The 19333-nt window shown below is 33.6% G+C and overlaps 2 protein-coding genes across 2 annotated transcripts; one reads left to right on the forward strand and one right to left on the reverse strand.

Annotated features, from left to right (window-relative positions):
- Positions 1-50: 50 nt before the first annotated feature.
- Positions 51-1291, reverse strand: LOC126770680 (autophagy protein 12-like). Its single transcript, XM_050490189.1, has 3 exons — positions 1013-1291; positions 575-711; positions 51-498 (listed from the first exon to the last, which is right to left on the reverse strand). Exons 1-3 carry the CDS (start codon positions 1125-1127, stop codon positions 376-378), a joined length of 375 nt encoding a protein of 124 aa, XP_050346146.1. The 5' UTR covers positions 1128-1291; the 3' UTR covers positions 51-375.
- Positions 1292-3901: 2610 nt separating this feature from the next.
- On the forward strand, positions 3902-16073 carry LOC126770569 (uncharacterized). The gene is made up of 4 exons (XM_050490027.1): positions 3902-3997; positions 4232-4374; positions 13111-13217; positions 13889-16073. The coding sequence occupies exons 2-4, from the start codon at positions 4239-4241 to the stop codon at positions 15014-15016; spliced, it is 1371 nt and encodes a 456-aa protein (XP_050345984.1). The 5' UTR covers positions 3902-3997; positions 4232-4238; the 3' UTR covers positions 15017-16073.
- The last annotated feature ends 3260 nt before the right edge of the window (positions 16074-19333 follow it).

Raw genomic sequence — 19333 nt, forward strand, 5'->3', positions numbered from 1 at the left:
AAGTAATATAATTAATATAAGCTTATACATATTAGAAAATTGAGTATATTTTTTAAATAATAATAAAGCATACATAACATAAACATATCATATTTATAGCATTTAAACAACTAACATGCGAATACTATATTTTTACAAGAAATAAATTAAAATATTACTGTTGGTAATGACAGTAGTAGTAAATATAATCTGATAAATAAATAATTAGTTTTTGAAAAATTTCTATGCAGTCACTAGATGCTGCTTTGTTGCTCAAAAATAACAATTAATTGTTGATACTTAGAACTGCATGACAGGTAAATGCAGTTTATAAAAAGTGTTAATTTATGGCTTTGACATTGTTATCAGTAAGTAGAATAAACCACATTTGTGTTCTTAACCCCATGCTTGACTCTTACAATAATGCAATACAAGTTTACCATCAGTACCAAAACACTCATATAGGTTTCTTATTATTTGATCGGGTGACGGAGCAAATGTTTGATTTACATATAGGAACTGAAAAAAAATTACTGTTATTAAAATATGTATTGACTTGATTTGAAATATCAATATATTAATAAAGAAATCTTACCAATTTTTCTTCAGGTTCAAGTTTTAAATATTTCTTAACAAATTCCATAATCCAGCCAATAGGTTTTTCAGCATCTACAGCCCATTTTTTCTTTTTCATAATAGGAGCATTGCCAGTTGCCTTTAACAATATATCAACTGAAAAAAAACATGATATATAATTTAGTAAGAATAGTTATTGTTTTGATTTCCTTGTCATGTTTATTTTATTGAATTAAATAAAAGAATATAATTTTTTGATAATTAACTAAAGATATATTTAATTGTTTGATTGATTTGTTTTGATAAAATTGATTTGAAATAAAAAAGAGCATTGTTTTTGAATTAGAATATAAGTGTCTCTATGAACTCACAATATCGTGATTATTTCACTATATTGCGAGACCACTAAATACAAGGTCTAGCTAAGAATTTGATAGATAATAAGTATTAGTAGTACCTTTAATTTTGTCCGATTTACCATTATTATCGTTCTCCTTTTGTTCATTTTCCTTAACGCTCTCACAGTTCGATAATTCCGTTTGTGAAAGATCTTCAGACTTTTCATCCCCCATTTATGATACTAATGTAGAAACAACTATAACAAACAATCGTAGAATAAGTTAGTTAAGCCGTAAAAATATTTCGATTATTAATAATAAATTAGTATTAATATAAAAATAAAACATTTATTTTAGTAATATTCTTTCTTGACTGATCAATGTTGCCTGACGTCATTTTTTATTACTGTCAGTCTGACATTGTTTCGTCGTTATCCATTTACTGTTGGTTCTGTCTAATTCTATAAAGTGCCATACCAAATAATATTATTATTCAATAAAAACTTAGAGCAATGATTATATTGCAGGAGTTAGATAAAAAATAAAATCGAAACATAAGCAATAATGAAATAAATTTATTATGAAATCCTAATAATAAAATAAATTTAATGAATCCTAATAAAGAAATAATTTTTTTACGAAATGAAGAAGTTAGATTAGAAAATAGCTTAATCTGTATTTGTAATTGTAATGTAATTAAAAAAAAATAATGTTGACAGAGAAACTTGTCTACGCTCGTCCGCCTAACTATAATATATAAAAAAATTTTTAGGGTCTTTGCCATCTCTTTTAGTTTGAAAAAGGAAAATGGTAATTGGCATTGAAAAATGTTGGCGACACTGACTGACTTACTAAGTAGCGTAGACAGAGAAACTAATAGACGCAATGACTATTTCCTTTTCACTTACACAAGAAAGAGAACGAAAATTACGTTAGAAATGGTTTAGACAGAGATTATTAAATCTTTTGTTAATTATCGCGTGACCAGTTTTGGTGTTTATTTCGCTACTCAAGTAGCGAAACAAACTTGACAGTTGGTGCGTTCATTGTGTTTTTTGTTTAATTTTCACTTATTTTATGTTAGAAAACGATTCTAACCCAGTGAAAAGGCCGAGAAACAATCCTTATATCATATCGATAGTTATACAATGGTGCAATGTCGTATTATTCATGTTAAAGCGATAGTAAGAAGAAAATTGCCGGCGTGTGTTTTCATGCGTATGTACGACTATTTTGTCCCTAAATATAGTTTCTCAGTGATGTTTATTTATGCCATAGCATGACGGAACCTTATATTGCATTAAAATCCTATATCTTTCCTATCATTTAAGTGCTGCCAGCGTCAGCTAAAAAAAATGTCCCGATTCGATAAAAAATATCGACTCGTCGACAATGAACAAATAAATACGGAATCCAATGATAACCTAAAGTGCTTCGTTATATGTAAATATGTTATTTTAATTTATTCGTTCTCCTATTTATAATTGTTAGATTCCGAGTCAAGAGGTTAACATAGAGATATATGTGGCAACCACTCTTTATTAATAATTTAATTAAGTGTTTTAGATTTCAACATCTGAGGAAAATGCTAATGCAGTACCGTATAAAGATGTTAAAGTACTATTGATAACGAAAACAAAAACAAACAATGCAACGATTTTTGGGTGTAGTAGGAAAACAAAAAAATATTTTAATTAAAAAAAATGTATAATAAATATTAAAAAGTAAAATTTAATAACCTTACTTTGTTTTATTAAATCCTGTAAATGATTTATCTCCCAAAACAGGGAATGCAGTTACTATGGCAACATTATACGCACATGTTGACAAACTATCTCTGTCTCAATCGTGGTTTCATGGCCCCTGGGTCTATTTGTTTCTCTGTCTACGTTAAATAGTAAGTGTCAGCAGTGATGCCAACTTGGGGGTTTTGTCCCCAAATTTGGTGGGAATAAAGATGTCCAGGGGATTTTTTAGGGGGTACAGTTATTTAGAGAGATTTTTTAAGGGGTCAATTATTCAAGATTTTTTTTGTTCCCTTAAAAAAACGTACGCATTTGGCAACCTTCGTCAAGTCCTCAAGTCGTCTATACCGCAATGTTTGAAGACGAAAGTCTTCAACCAATGCGTCTTACCTGCCATGACATATGGTGCCGAAACGTCGCTCAGCGTGCTATGGAGCGAGCTATGCTCGGAGTATCTTTGAAGGATAAGATCAGAAATGAGATTATCCGGAAAAGAACCGGAGTCACCGACATAGCTTGCAAAATTAGCAGGCTGAAGTGGCAGTGGGCTGGTCACGTATGTCGTAGGACCGATGGCCGTTGGAGCAGACGAGTCCTAGAGTGGAGACCGCGAATCGGCAAGCGCAGCGTAGGGCGCCCTCCAGCCAGGTGGACCGACGACCTTAAGAAGGTGGCGGGCACCAACTGGATGCGGAAGGCGGAGGACAGGGAGCTTTGGCGCACCTTGGGAGAGGCCTATGTTCAGCAGTGGACAACGATTGGCTGTTGATTGATTGATTTTGATTGATAAAAAAACGTACGACTATACAGTTTATATTAAGCCTCGAACGCAATTAATAAACTAAAATAAATATAAACTCCAAGCGTGGGTATAACTGAAATATCAAAAAACTATAACATATTGAGAATGAAGTAATAGTTCAACGGTCAGCGTGCTTGTACAGTACGTAGGAGGCCCGGGCTTCGATTTTTGGTCACCGAATGAAAAATAAAAATCGTTTAATTTTGTTGTGATCATCATTAATATTATTAGGCCATTAATTAATATTACATACATTAATTAATGACCTAATAAATGTGTAAAATGCACACGCATAAATAAAACAGCTATTTTACACTACTTGAATTTTTTTTTTGTATTTGAAATGACCTCTCAAACCGAGTGTACAACAAAAAAAATTAGGGGTTCTAAATCGATATTTAGGGAAATTTGAAGTTGGTTCTAGGGGGAATATTCTGTAGGAGTTGGCATCACTGGTGTAAAGACCGACAGACCGTTAAATGCAACTGCATTTCTGCAAGTTACATTATGCAATAATTATTATTTAACGAAAATATACAACACGGTGACTTATACAAGTGCGTATAACCTTTTTTTATTTCTGGCAGTATTTAACTATTTATCTTTTGATGTACTAATATTAAGTTAAAAATTTTCAGAACAAATAATATACCAATTAAGTGCTTATTTATTTTGTTAGTAGTTTCGTAGACTTAATACTCCTTGTACAAACTGACCATAAAACCTTTTAGTTATACAGTTATTTGGTACGTGGCAGTATGATGTTTTATATGTTTTTTCATACTTCACAGTATTATAATGAATCATGCATGGTATTCAAAGAAAGATGTTACCCAGGATCTTACGACTGCTACTGGAAAAAGCGTTTGTGATTTAAAGGAAGAATATGTTGTAGAGGGGCAAAAACCTCCACCATACCATTTAGCTGATGAAGGTTGGTAATAATGATAAATTATAATTGTTATATAAAGCTAGCGATATTGCGTTTTTTATTAATTAATTATATTGTAATTTTAACTCAAAAATATACTGTATGTGGTGTAGTAATTTTGAAAGCTGTATGTTTAAGAAACTTTGAAGCTTATGTGTCTTAACTTTCAAACTGTTCATAATTGTTCAGTTCTGTCATTTTCCATTGTCATTATTTGTGGAATATCTTATTGATTTTATTTCAATTTTGCTGATTATGAAAAATAAGACTGAAGAGTCTTATAACAAACTTTAACAAAGGTTTTATGTTGGCATGTTTGTGAAAACAGAGATGTGATATTGTATGCCTTCATAATAAGAACTTTTGATGATCTATGCAACATCTTTGTTTATAAATATTCATTCTTTGTGTTTTGAACAAAAAGAAATTATTGTGGCAAATATGGTTGTTCATTACTCATGATACCTTATAATAAATTGGTATGCTTCTGTTAGGTAAAATCAATTTAAAGAATTTTTTTTTTTTAATTGTTTGTTATCAATTATTTATATTTTGCCTTAAATGTCTTGTGGATAATGTAATGAAAGGCAATTGAGTATAGATATATGTATTTTAATATAATTTACAATATTTAATTGTTACGACGATATTACAGTGCGATGTTAGAATGGCGACTAGCGACAGGACATATAATAATGTATTAATTGACAATGTAGCATATCGAATATCGACTTGTTTCTAGGTGCCATTATGGACAGTGATTTTTGCTTACATTAATAAAAGATAATACGTACGCACAAAACTTCCCTTCCTTTAAAAAAATAAAATAATAATAATAACATATTATGACATATTATTATAAAAGTGAACAAATTAACAAAATATAATGCAAAATTTAATTACCTACTACACTTATATAAAACAAAAATATTTTTCAATCGTCAAAAATAAAATTTGTAAATTTTAATGTATATCGTGTAAACAAGAAATATAATGTCCTATAATTTAAATATAATAAACCCTTAAAAATATTTAAAAAAAAAATTATATATAAATGGGTATATTCATAAAATTTAAAGATACAATACACGACACAATATACCTATGATTACAACAGTTATATTGTAACTTCACTATTTTTAGCACATTTATTTATTCATATTTATTAATTGCACAACACGAGTTCACTTTTTACGCCACGGAGTATGTTGGCACTGAGTGAGGTGGATGAGGCGGGTCGCGATCTCTACGGCTAGCGCGCAACCCCTGGATTTCTCTTCTCAGGTACTTAGTGTACTTTTGTTTGCAGTATCTCCAACATATTAAACAGGTGACAGTGATGACAGCCGTGATGATTAGAATGACTATAAGGTTTAATTTATCATGCGTAATCTCATGCAGTAGGCTTGTGTTCGCCTGATTTGCCTGCCCGTTTTGGGCAATGATAATTTCTTCTTTGCTTTGTGGTTTTCCCATTTTTTTTTTTTTTTTTATAGAAAAGGAAGGCGGACGAGCATGTGGGCCACCTGATGGTAAGTGGTCACCAACGCTCTTGGACATTGGCATTGTAAGAAATGTCAACCATCGCTTACATATCCAATGCGCCACCAACCTTGGGAACTAAGATTTTATGTCCCTGTAATTACACTGGCTCACTCACCCTTCAAACCGGAACACAACAATATCAAGTATTGCTGTTTTGCGGTAGAATATCTGATGAGTGGGTGGTACCTACCCAGACGAGCTTGCACAAAGCCCTACCACCAGTAAATCTCCTATCCCATCTTGATGTTACACGAAATAGTAGCGAATTAGTTGTCGTCAGATGAAAGTATGAATAATTATAAGAAGTTTTTTTACGCAGACATAAATCGCACTGTAGGTTTGATGAGTCGCCCGTATCGGGTTCGCATCTGGTTGTTATTGTTATCGTGGCCCTCTCTGCTGCCGCTATGCACTTTGGAATTTGTTATGAATTCTTCGGCCTTATTTGACGGAGCGTATTGTATTTCTGAGTTATTGTGCATTAGAAATGCAGGTTTTAATCGATCGATTGAAATTGTTTTTATATTATCGGAGATCATAATTTTAAAATATTTATCTCCTCTCTCAATGACTTTATGAGGCCCAAAATATGGGGTTGTTAGGGGTTTCGTGACATGGTCGCAGCGTACAAATACATGCGTACATGATGATAAGGCTGGGTGTAGAAATATATTTCCTTGTCTGTGCGGTCGCTTCGGTACGGCGGCGAGGTTACGAATATGCATACGCAGATCTTGCAATAATGTTTCGTCATTCGGAGATGCTTGCTTTGACGGCTCAAAAAAATCTCCTGGTAATTTTAGAGTAGTGCCGTAAACCATTTCCGCGGCAGAAATGCCTGTATCGTCTCGTAAGCTTGCTCTGAGGCCTAATAAAACGGTTGGTAGCTCCTTTACCCAATTTTCGGTATTTCCACGTGACATCAGTGCTGTCTTTAGCGTTCTATGCCACCTTTCTATCATACCGTTGGCTTGTGAGTCCACCAAAAAACGTAGACCACTGTTTAAGTCGGTCACGCAAAGGCGGTGGCATGGTAAAAGGGTGCAGACATCCGCCACTGACTGCACCTTATTTAGTTTTCCTTGTTCTGGGTATTTTGTTTATTCCATGCGCACGGCTCTGTACATTTGTTAGCTCTATGGCGAAATCGCGCATGATAGTAGCAAAGATCATCGGCGCTCCGTGACTTACGTCGTATCATATTACGGCCACGGGATTTTGATCGGTAGCGATTATGAATATTATAATTTCGTTTTTTGTGTTGAAATCTTTGAATGTTCTGCAATTCCATCACTTGTAAAGATAACTGAGCCACTTGTGCTTGCAACACGGAAAGGTTATCAGCTGACGTCGACGGTTTACTACTAACCTCCGCTATTTGAATAGGCCTTGTATTTTCCATAATTTTGTCTGCAATAGTAGCCAAATTTTCCAAATCTTTTACATCAGTGACGGCAAGGACGGGGCGTACTGCGGCTGGCAAATGACCTTGCCACATGATACTCAGCGTTTCGTCGGGAATTTTCCCCCTGGCTAAATCTCGCATGCGTCTCAAAAGTTGAGATGGTTTCTCATCGCCAAGGTCGATTTCACTCAAAAGTTTTTGGAGTTGACGATTTTCTGATTCTTCGTACACTGCTAATAATCTCGATTTTAGGGTGTCATATTTCTTCGTTTGGGGTTGCTGAAGTAGAATGTCGCTGACTTGTTGTATTACGTCTTTTCCCAGCTTCGTGACGACTAAGTTGAACTTCGCTTCGTCGCTTAGTTTTTGAGGTGTTAATATGGCTTCACATTGCACAAACCATAAGCGAGCTTGATCGCACCAAAATTTTCACTGGTCATTTTCACTGGTCATTTTATAATTACTTATAATTTCGTATAAACTGACTGAATCACGTCGGGTTCACCAATTTGCCTTAAATGTCTTGTGGATGATGTATTGAAAGGAAATTGAGTATTGATATATGTATTGTAATATAATTTACAATATTTAATTGTTACGACGATATTACAGTGCGATGTTAGAATGGCGACTGGCGACAGGACATATAATAATGTATTAATTGACAATGTAGCATATCGAATATCGACTTGTTTCTAGGTGCCATTATGGACAGTGATTTTTGCTTACATTAATAAAAGATAATACGTAGGCACAATATCTTTATTTTCCAGTGCTTGAGATTATGCCTCATAGGCAATAGCCTATAGCTAAGGCTGAAAAATTATAGGATTTATACATTTCTGGTGCAGTTTCTGCAACTACATTATGATATAATGGAGTATAATATTTACTTACCATATTTTTAAATGTTGATGCATTCTGCATATGTATATATTCGTTACCTATATCAAATCTGTATTGGTTCCTAATTATTTAAAAAAACTATGCAACATTTTTACTTATTTTATATAGGATTAAAACCCTCTAAACTTTGGTTATCTAAAACTAGTTATAGATAAATTTCTTCGATAACAATCATAATAATCTATTTGCCTCCTTTCTTATAACTTTGTCTAGTTATAAATTTTAAGTCTTATATTTAACATATAAGTCAAGATGGCCCATTGGTAAGAACGCATGAATCTTAACCTATGATCGTGAGTTCAAGCCTGGGCAAGCACCACTGAAATTTCATGTGCTTAATTTGTTATTATAATTCATCTTGTGCTATACGGTGAAGGAAAAGGTCGTGAGGAAACCTGCATGTGTCTTATTTCAGTGAAATTCTGCCACATGTGTATTTCACCCACCCGCAATGGAGCAGCATGGTGGAATAAGCTCCATACCTTCTCCTCAAAAAGGTAGAGGAGGCCTTAGCCCAGCAATGGGACATTCACAGGCTGTTACTGTACTGCTACTTTACTATATTTAACATTAATGTAAGGCTTGTTTCAATAAAAGAGTATATAGATGATAAGTTTGTAATTGCTTATATCCCTCCAGGATATAGAAATTAATTGTATATTGTTTACTGTTTATTCCATTGGAGGAAAAGAGTAACTATATTATTCAGTAGTACTTAGGTTCTTGTCGGTAGAATCTGCATTCCAAACCGGTGATTCCTGAATAAAGAATGTATACATTTTTCATTTTTTTATTTGTATGAAGGGCCAATAACAATATACCAAATTGCATGTGTTAATGAAAAAAAATCTATCTTATATATACATACATATAAATATATGTATTTTAAATCAGTATCAACCAAATAAGTGATCCCATCTTACGCATAAGGTGGTGAAGTTATGTGTTTTGTAACATTTATTATATTAGTTAAAGTGGTCCTAGGCTTAACAAGTGTTTTTTTCCGTGTCGTGGTCTCAAGGACCCATCGATTATTATCCGGTCATTGAGTCAAGTTTACCTTTCCTCTTGTTAACTCTGGTTACTTTTGTTTATCTATGATTTTATCATTACGAATTCGATCGCATAGCAAAATCTTGAGTATTGCACGCTGAGCGACTTGTGATCTTTATGAATAGTCTTCTCGAACAAATGTGCTAACAAATTTTGTCAAGGACTATTTTGTTGAAAACATTTTTTCACTCTAATTTCAAAATGTATTCTGTTAAGGTTTTAATTAATTATGGTTTTGTCTAACATTACCGAAACATGTAATTGTTACGTTGTTTTTTATTAGCGCTACAATAAGATGTAAAATAATGGAGAAAACGGTCGCACAACCGATTGGATATAATAAGAATCGACTTTATGATACCTGTCTGCTTCTGCGGGACTGTGGTATTTTAAGCGGATTGTTCTTCTCACTACACAAATAGTGAAATAACTTGGATGCTCGGCCAAAGGCAAGTAACCTTACGTGTGCGATGGTCCCCATTCGTAGATAATCGTTTAACTATTTATAATACACAAAATAAATATAATATTAATAATATAGATACAGATATAATATATATATATATATATATATATATATATATATATATATATATATATATATATTATATCTGAACTGAAAGTCGGAAAAAAACAGTACAGCATTGTGTTGTATATAGAACGTACGTGATATAGGGAACAAGCATAAGCTTGTTACATCTGTTACTCGAGTTCATTTATTACATAAGGTTTTTTTTTTGTGACAACGTATACTACACTGGCCGCCAAAAAAATCGACCCACCCGTATTTTTTTACTTACAAAGTTGTTATCTTAACTATGCGATGACCTAGGTGGATTGTTTTACTTATGGGACATACATTTAACATTTTATTACCCACTTGATATTGATTTGGAGGAGTTGTAAGTGTTATTGAGGATATTTGGAATATTTTTAAAGTATTGATAAGAAAACGTTACTTTGTGCACAAAGTGCATGGTTAGTTTATTTCCAGTTCTTAACGCGGAGTCATCTCGGTTCGATGTTTATTATTGATTAAGTGTATGAAACTTTGTTGAAACAATAATTTTAATAAGTTTAAGCATAAAAAATGGATACTACTGAAGCAGAAGCTCAAGTCGTAGCTCTTATTCATGAGGGGTTAAGTCAGCGAAATGTGGCTAGAACACTAAAATTAAGTCGTTCAGCGGTGCGAAGAGTGTACAAACGCTACTTGGAGACTGGGGAGTATCGCCGGAGACCAGGATCTGGCAGGGGGCGTGTCACGAACCCGACCGATGACCGTTTTATTGGTTTGACGTCTTTAAGAAACCGGCATCTTTCGGCTGTTGACGTTCAAGGTAGACTCCGAGAAAGTCGTGGAGTGTCTGTGAGTGAAAATACTGTAAGAAGAAGACTTCGAGAGCAAAACTTAACCCTTCACAAACCAGCAACAGGACCAAAACTCACAGCATCCCATCGACAAGCAAGACTACAATTTGCTAGGCAGCACGTCGATTGGACACTGGACCAATGGGAGACAGTATTGTTCAGTGATGAAAGCCGAATGTCTCTAGTAGGCTCTGATGGACGACGTAACGTCATGCGAAGGCCAGGAGAACGCTACTCTCAGTGTTGCAGTCGTGAAACAGTCCGATTTGGTGGAGGCTCTACAATGTTTTGGGGAGGTAATTCTTTGACGGGACGCACAGAGCTGGTTTTTTTCCGTAATCGTGCTGTTAATGCTGAAACTTACATAACGGACATTCTGGAGCCTCATGTGATGCCTTACGCTGGATATATTGGGGATAATTTCCAACTTATGCACGACAACGCACGACCTCACGTCGCTAGAATTGTTAAAGACTATATCAGGGAAGTCGAAATTCCAGTTATGCAGTGGCCAGCCAATAGTCCGGACTTAAACCCGATAGAGCACCTCTGGGACCAGCTAAAACGTACGGTTCGAGCACGAAATCCAATTCCAGAAACCCTGAATCAATTGGAAGCTGCCCTAACTGAAGAATGGCAACGGACCCCACAGGAAGACATTAAAAAGCTAATCAGGTCACTTAATAGGCGTATGCAGGCAGTGAATAGGTCAAGAGGAGGAAACACTCCCTATTAAAGTAAGATTTAGGCACCCAAATTTAAAAACAAACGGCATAATCGTTTTGTACACAAAAAAATAAAATTGCGTAAAATTTTGTGTTTTCGTGTTTTGTCACATATTTACCTAAAAACCTATTTTTTGCGCACTATTTCTGTTTTTGTACAATCCTACAATTGCATTTTTTCATTATCAATCTTAAAAATATAAATATGTGGTAGTTTAAAACCATACGATAGCTTTTTTACAAAAAATGTAGGTGGGTCGATTTTTTTGGAGGCCAGTAGTCTGAATCGTTAATCAGCTAAGTTCACTGCAGAAGGCGTGCTAGCCGATCATATGAATCAACCTTTGGCGGATATTTTTCTAGACTCGTAAACATTGGACGTTTTGTGTACTGAAATAAATATTCAATCAAAGCCATAAACATTCTATTCTCACTATTCTAAATGTGACAAAATATCATTTTTGGAAATACGTAGAAGCTGGAGTTGAAAATTGACTTGAATATGAACTCCATTGCTTCTTTTAATCGATAATTACCTACCTGTATTTTTTTTTCTTGACATAACAATTATTATAATTTTAGATTACAAAAATATAACAAAACAGAAATATCACAATAATATTATACTTTTTTGCAGTAATTGTGAATATTATACACAACGCAACACAAGATAAAACACTGATCGTACATTTAATGTTCTATATTTTTTTCTCATAATCATCTAACTGATTCCTGAGATATGATTATTTCAAATTGTTTTTTTTTTTTTTTTTTTTTTTTTTTTTTTTTTTTTTTTTTTTTTTTTTTTTTTTTTATTATAGAATAGGAAGGCGGACGAGCATATGGGCCACCTGATGGTAAGTGGTCACCAAACGCCCTTAGACATTGGTATTGTAAGAAATGTTAACCATCGCTTACATCACCAATGCGCCACCAACCTTGGGAACTAAGATTTTATGTCCCTTGTGCCTGTAATTACACTGGCTCACTCACCCTTCAAACCGGAACATAACAATATCAAGTATTGCTGTTTTGCGGTAGAATATCTGATGAGTGGGTGGTACCTACCCAGACGAGCTTGCACAAAGCCCTACCACCAGTAGAGCCCTACCACCAGTAAGCCCTACCACCAGTAAGCCCTACCACCAGTAAATAGCAGTTTATCGGTATCAAAGCTAAATCACCATAATTAACTTTTTTTTTACCCACGTCGTCAAAGAGGTTCGTTTCTCTAGTTTTTACCTCCAATTTAAAACAAATGCACAATTATGACATTGCAAAATTTTAAATATTTACTGCCATTAATTAATTTGACAATCACCAGTCATGGTATGTACGACTTGCTAAACCAGGAATTTAAATTAGTGTACAATTAAAGGATAGAATCGCTATGACTCAGTTTTACTAGAAAAAAAAAGAAACAAAAGTTAAGATACTTAACTAATCACTTATTAGAATTTGGTGATAATTCTACAGTGATATTCTATAAGAACTCTCTTCGTATTTCACTCGTGAAATGGTGTACCAACTTAGGGTGATACGCTATTTTTATTCCAGTGGCCTCTATCTGTAGCCTTGCATGTCAGTTTCTAATTATTCGCGATGTACAATGCAATGCAATGCACACGGCATTAGTGAGATTCGAGTTTTTCTTACAGAATAGCACTACAGTTTATTGAGTAACTTTTTCATCATGACTCATTATTTAACCTGTTTTGTTTTTTGTTTATTAAGTAGAAGAGGAGATGCAAATCTCAACATTGGGCGGAGGACAAAAACCTTCAGGCAATATAGATATTGGCAAGCCTGATTTAATGGGAATAACGCAAATGATAAGAATGGTAAGTTTAATCGCAATAGCTTCATGTTTACTCAAAAAAAAAAAGACTAATGAAATGAAAATGAAATTAATGAAAAAAATAAAGAACATTTATTTAATTTCGTTTTATACATTTTTACAAGTTACCTCTTCGGAACCAAACAAATAGATATTCATCTATTTAAGCGCTTTGTTTTTCTTTATTGTAATTAATTAGAACGCATTTCCTGAACATTTCAATTGTCTAAATGGTTCGATTATTATTATGATAAACAATAAACCTACAGTAACAGTAACAGCCTGTTAATGTCCCACTGCTGGGCTAAGGCCTCCTCTCCCTTTTGAGGAGAAGGTTTGGAGCTTATTCCACCACGCTGCTCCAATGCGGGTTGGTAGAATACACATGTGGCAGAATTTCAATGAAATTAGACACATGTAGGTTTCCTCACGATGTTTTCCTTCACCGTTAAGCACGAGATGAATTATAAACACAAATTAAGCACATGAAAATTCAGTGGTGCTTGCCCGGATTTGAACCCACGATCATCGGTTAAGATTCACGCGTTTAATACCTAATTAAATCGGCTACCAGTTATTATAATTATATATAATCTGATAATATAAAGAGATAGAAAGAGTATAGAAGATAATATTCACTTATGCCCTATTACCATTCACAAATTTTGGTTTCAGGTTGATCAGTTTTACGAAAAACCTCTTATAAAAAATAAGCCAGACGATGATAATAGACTAGTAACAAACACCGTAATTTCCATCAGTAAATTAAATCCAGATGTAGAAGAATTTGTGCCAAGAAATTATGCAAATAAGCCTCCAAATAATTTAAATGTAGTAGGTGTAAGGTGTATACAGGAAGACATCATTGAGAAAAATGATGAAACCGTTAAATGTGATAAGTCTGAAAAAGGAGAAAAGACTGAAAAAAGAGTGGAACAATTAAGAAATCCTAAAAGTCTTAATAATATTAAAGAAATAAACAAGATCGATAATTGTTACAGCAATAGTTTAGGTCGTATTGACGTATCGCGACTTTCGCCATTAGAGATGGAAGAGATGAGAAAAAAGTTAAAAACGAAAATAAGCGGAACGTCAAACACAAATTGTGTAAAAGTAAAGCGAGAACGAAATTTAGCTATTGCAACATTAGTGAAGTTACATTGTAAGCCACCAAACGCAGCCGTTTCCGGCGAAGAAAAATTTGAATTAAAAACTCCAGATTACTATCAAAAAAGTCTCGAAAAAGACTCAAAAATAGAGTCTATTAAAAAATCAAACATACTATCTGACGCTGCTCTAGATAATTCTGTCGTAATTACAAAACAACTGGAATACAATGAAAATCTTGAACTCACAATTGGTAGCAATACTAAACAACTATGTGCTGTGAACGAAACAAATACAACATTTAAAGTACTAGATGATGATAAAAATACACAAAAACGACCATCTCAAAGTCTAACTAGTACAACAAAGGAAAATTCCTGTGTAATAACAAAAGAAGTAAGAGAGTCGATTGTAAAAGTGGAAAACTGGTTCAATAGCCCTTCGAAGAAACAGAAAGGACCTTCATTTTATTTAGGACCTGTAACGTTTAAAAGAAAAGTTTGCAGTAAACCGATGTCTCCGATTTCAATTGGTTCTGAAAACAGCAATGCCCAAAAGTCGGAGATTTTTGTGCCCTCGGAGTTCGCAAATCAACTGTCTAAAAAGTACATGGAACGCAGTAAAGCAAGAGAAGCTGACGAACAAGATATATGGATGAAAATAGAGTCAGAATTAAAAGCTAAGGATAAAAAATAAAAAAACAAGCACACGGTATAGTTTACTGCTAATAAATGAAATAATATTTTTCCTTCAATAGCGAATCAATGTTGCGCAAGCACCAAAGCAGATACAGAGAAATTGAACATACGTATTTTAATGAGTGCATTTTTCGAAATATCATGAGCAATCACAATTTAGTTAAATTGGACTATTTGTAATGAATATATTATTTTACTTTAATGACATTTAATTGTAAGACTTGGATCAGACTTGGGGAAAGATACCGTGTCATCCCGTGACATGTCAAAGTATTTTGTTGATCCCAAGGGCTTTATGACACTAAACAAACTCAAGACGTGTAAAGGTATTAAGCTTGAATAATAAACCATAATTAATGTAAATACGATTATAATATATTTTTTTAATAAATTGAAACGGCACTATGGGAACTAATCTTGACGTGTTTATAAAATTAACTTTTTACCTCCAAAAAAACCATTCTAAAAACAATGCTCTCGAGTCGTTGAAGCGGCCGGAATATTGGAGGCCTCTAGCGACGTGACGCGACCGTCGCGAAGAAAGTTAGCTGGCAAACGAGTCGTCTGAGCGATCCTGCCGGCCTTCGAAGCGTGGATGAGACGAAAGCGACCAGTCACCTTCCGACTTACGCAGGTAATATCCGGTTACGCAGGTAATACCTGTGTAAGATCTGCCGCGAAGCGACGACGAAGTGTGACCCGCGTTGACGCGGACAGGCAGATCCTGATCCGCGAGGTCGGACAGGACCTCTCCCCGAAGCATTTGTATCAGTGATGCTTCGCTGTAGCCTCCTGTGAAACCGTCATGGTCTAGAAGGAGACGGCAGAGTGGGAACGGGTAAAGGCCGAACACGATAATTCGCCGAGTCACGAGCGGGCGTTATTTATTTATTATATCGACACGATCCCGCAGAATCTCCGATCTGAGCCGAGGACGGCCGTCGCAGTGGTTTTAGTTTATAAGAATCTCACATAAACCCGGTTCCAAAGGGAGCCTGGTACCTTATAAAGGTTTCCATTGCGTAAAAAAAAAATAATAAAATAAATGGAGTCTATGTCAATGTCTTGTCAATTGTAATAATACCTGGCCGCCAAAAAAATCGACCCACCCGTATTTTTTTACTTACAAAGTTGTTATCTTAACTATGCGATATTACATACATTTAACATTTTATTACCCACTTGATATTGATTTGGAGGAGTTGTAAATATTATTGAGGATATTTGGAATATTTTTAAAGTATTGATAAGAAAACGTTACTTTGTGCACAAAGTGCATGGTTAGTTTATTTCCAGTTCTTAACGCGGAGTCATCTCGGTTCGATGTTTATTATTGATTAAGTGTATGAAACTTTGTTGAAACAATAATTTTAATAAGTTTAAACATAAAAAATGGATACTACTGAAGCAGAAGGTGCTCAAGTCGTAGCTGTAGTAAACAATAGTACTTATATAGCCAGGAGTATTGAAAAAATTTGGCCTAATTTGTCGATTTGTAATATACATTAATTGTATTTAATTAACATAGCTGCAATTTAATTGGTGGAAAAGTGTAACAACTGGGTAGACCTTGCCGATTCTTCCCAGTAGAATCTACATTCCGAACCGGTGATAGTTTTCTATTTAAAATAATAATATAATATAAAATATAATTCAGTGAAATCACTTCAAAAGTGCCTGTAAAACTATACTTGAATAAATATTTAATTGTTATTTATTTTAGAAACATTTTTACAGTGTAAAATACTTTATGTATATTGTGTACTCATTTGCCTCTTATTTTAAGATATACAGGATTATTTGTATAACATTTATAATCTCACAGAACGATATTACTAACATCATAAGCAACAACTTTGTTCTATTATTCTTAATAATTCATTTGATTTTATCATTAAAAAAATTAAATTAAATTGCTTAATTAAAGCAACATCTAACAACTGCGCAGTAGCAAAAAAAACACTAATATAAACAGACTATGAGTTACGAAAAACAGGTATATCTAGTATATATACCTGTATTTCGGGAGAGCTGAGATGGCCTAGTGGTTAGAACGCGTGAATCTTAACCGATGATCGTGGGTATAAGCCCGGGCAAGCACTACTGAATATTCATGTGCTTAATTTGTGTTTATAATTCATCTCATGCTTGACGGTGAAGGAAAACATCGTGAGGAAACCTGCATGTGTCTAATTTCATTGAAATTCTGCCACGCATTGGAGCAGCGTGGTGGAATAAGCTCCAAACCTTCTCCTCAAAAGGAAGAGGAGGCCTTAGCCCAGCAGTGGGACATTAACAGGCTGTTACTAGTATATATATTTATGTAGCTAGTCCTTATCCTGGTAAGTTGAAGTGATTGTGGATACAGTGTAACTACAACGCAATTAAAACTTATCAAGTGGTAATAATCATAATTTTTACTTTTAAAAGAAATATGGTGGTTTTACAAATAATCCTGAATATATAGTTTTTTCAGATGACGAAAATTATGGATTCGGGCAAATGGATTCATCAATTATAATTCATTAGATATTTAAACTACATAATTTATGTATACATACACATATTGCATACATATTTTCTTGTAGTAGTAAATTGTAATTCTTTGCAAATGACATCTATAGCACACAATCTATTGAATTATATAAATATTATTCCTGACATACATGTAATAAATACATAAATCATGGTCATAGTGGTGGTTTTGATATTTTCCCATTTATCACATCGGCATAATTATTAATAGTAAAGGGTTTCGTGTACTCGGAAAAAAAAATTGTTTTTTTACTCTGTGGCTATACAATTTTATTCTACGAAAATTCATTTACAACAGAGTATGTAAATCGAGCCATGTAGAAATTATAACAAAGACAGTTCACTATTTTATTGAACACTAGTGTCTACAAATATCACAGGTGCAATATAACATAGCAAAATACATAGCCCAGATTGATAAGTAAATAACTTAGTTGTTTTTCATAAGTGACCTTTAGAAATAAAAATTAAAATCAACATATATTACAAAACATTATAAGACAAATAAATGAAGCATTGAGGTCGTTACTTCAGACTTAAGAACAAATAATTCAACAATAATTAAATTGTCTTTTATTTTTGTTCCTTATCTATATTTAGTAGATATAAAGCCAGACTTTATATTATCTTATTTATATTAAAAGTATTTTTAACATGATTTTGTTTGTTTTTTTTTTAAGTTGATAGAAACCAAGATAAATATGACAATGTTAGCTATGCGTACTTTTGTTTTAAGTTTAATGCTTAATAAAAAACATCAATCTATAGTAATGAAAATAAAATATAACTGAAACATGTCATTGATATGCAAAAGAAACAGAGTAAGTGATCGTATAGCCAGGAATTTGAAATTTCTTCGTAGAATCTACTTTCCGAACCCGTAGCAGCTTTCTTTAATTCCTGTAACATGAAGATTCAAGCTTTCGAAGATTTATAAAATAAAGCTTTTATTGCTTATCATATTTGTATTAATAATTTCGTTATCAATAATTCAACGCTTACAGTAACTATTTAAAAATAAATAGTTCCATATTTTTACGAATTTGTATTTTTTTTATAGTATAGGAAGGCGGACGAGCAAATGGGCCACCTGATGGTAAGTGGTCACCAAACGCCCTTAGACATTGGTATTGTAAGAAATGTTAACCATCGCTTACATCACCAATGCGCCACCAACCTTGGGAACTAAGATGTTATGTCCCTTGTGCCTGTAATTACACTGGCTCACTCACCCTTCAAACCGGAACACAACAATACCAAGTACTGCTGTTTTGCGGTAGAATATCTGATGAGTGGGTGCTACCTACCCAGACGAGCTTGCACAAAGCTCTACCACCAGTATGGCAAGATAAGATGAGTCCTAGACTAGCGCATTCACACGCTAGACTAGGAATATTAAGACGCTATACGGAGTTTTTTTTTTATATACTCGCATGACATTAAACTCTCAATATCTATCTTCTGAGATCTAAAACTATTTTTTAATTCTTTATACTCTTGATCTGTCCGGAATTTAAAATCAAATGTGGTGATTTTAAATTATCTAAATTTTAAATTAAGGATCCGCCAGCTTATCTTAATGCATCTGATCGTGTTCAGGAATATATATTTTTTAATTAGTAACAAAACTTTTAACCGCTAATAAAAATAGTAAATCAAGTAATCAATGTAAATATTTTTTGAGATATGAGTAAATGTAAATATATATAAACATAAGAATATTAACATAAAAATATTAACATAAGAGTAAATGTTAAGCACGTTAAAAATTAATTTTCAA

The sequence above is a fragment of the Nymphalis io genome, chromosome 9 (assembly GCF_905147045.1).
Source record: "Nymphalis io chromosome 9, ilAglIoxx1.1, whole genome shotgun sequence".
In the NCBI taxonomy this organism is placed as follows: Eukaryota; Metazoa; Arthropoda; class Insecta; order Lepidoptera; family Nymphalidae; genus Nymphalis; species Nymphalis io.

Bases quoted from the DNA above. Each gene is read 5' to 3' on its own strand.
- LOC126770569 (XM_050490027.1), top strand. From the start codon at position 4,239: ATGAATCATGCATGGTATTCAAAGAAAGATGTTACCCAGGATCTTACG. The intron at 4,375-13,110 runs GTTGGTAATAAT...TTGTTTATTAAG, and splicing joins ATACCATTTAGCTGATGAAG to TAGAAGAGGAGATGCAAATC. The intron at 13,218-13,888 runs GTAAGTTTAATC...TTTTGGTTTCAG, and splicing joins TAACGCAAATGATAAGAATG to GTTGATCAGTTTTACGAAAA.
- LOC126770680 (XM_050490189.1), bottom strand. From the start codon at position 1,127: ATGGGGGATGAAAAGTCTGAAGATCTTTCACAAACGGAATTATCGAAC. The intron at 712-1,012 runs GTACTACTAATA...GTTTTTTTTCAG, and splicing joins TAAATCGGACAAAATTAAAG to TTGATATATTGTTAAAGGCA. The intron at 499-574 runs GTAAGATTTCTT...ATTTTTTTTCAG, and splicing joins TTGAACCTGAAGAAAAATTG to TTCCTATATGTAAATCAAAC.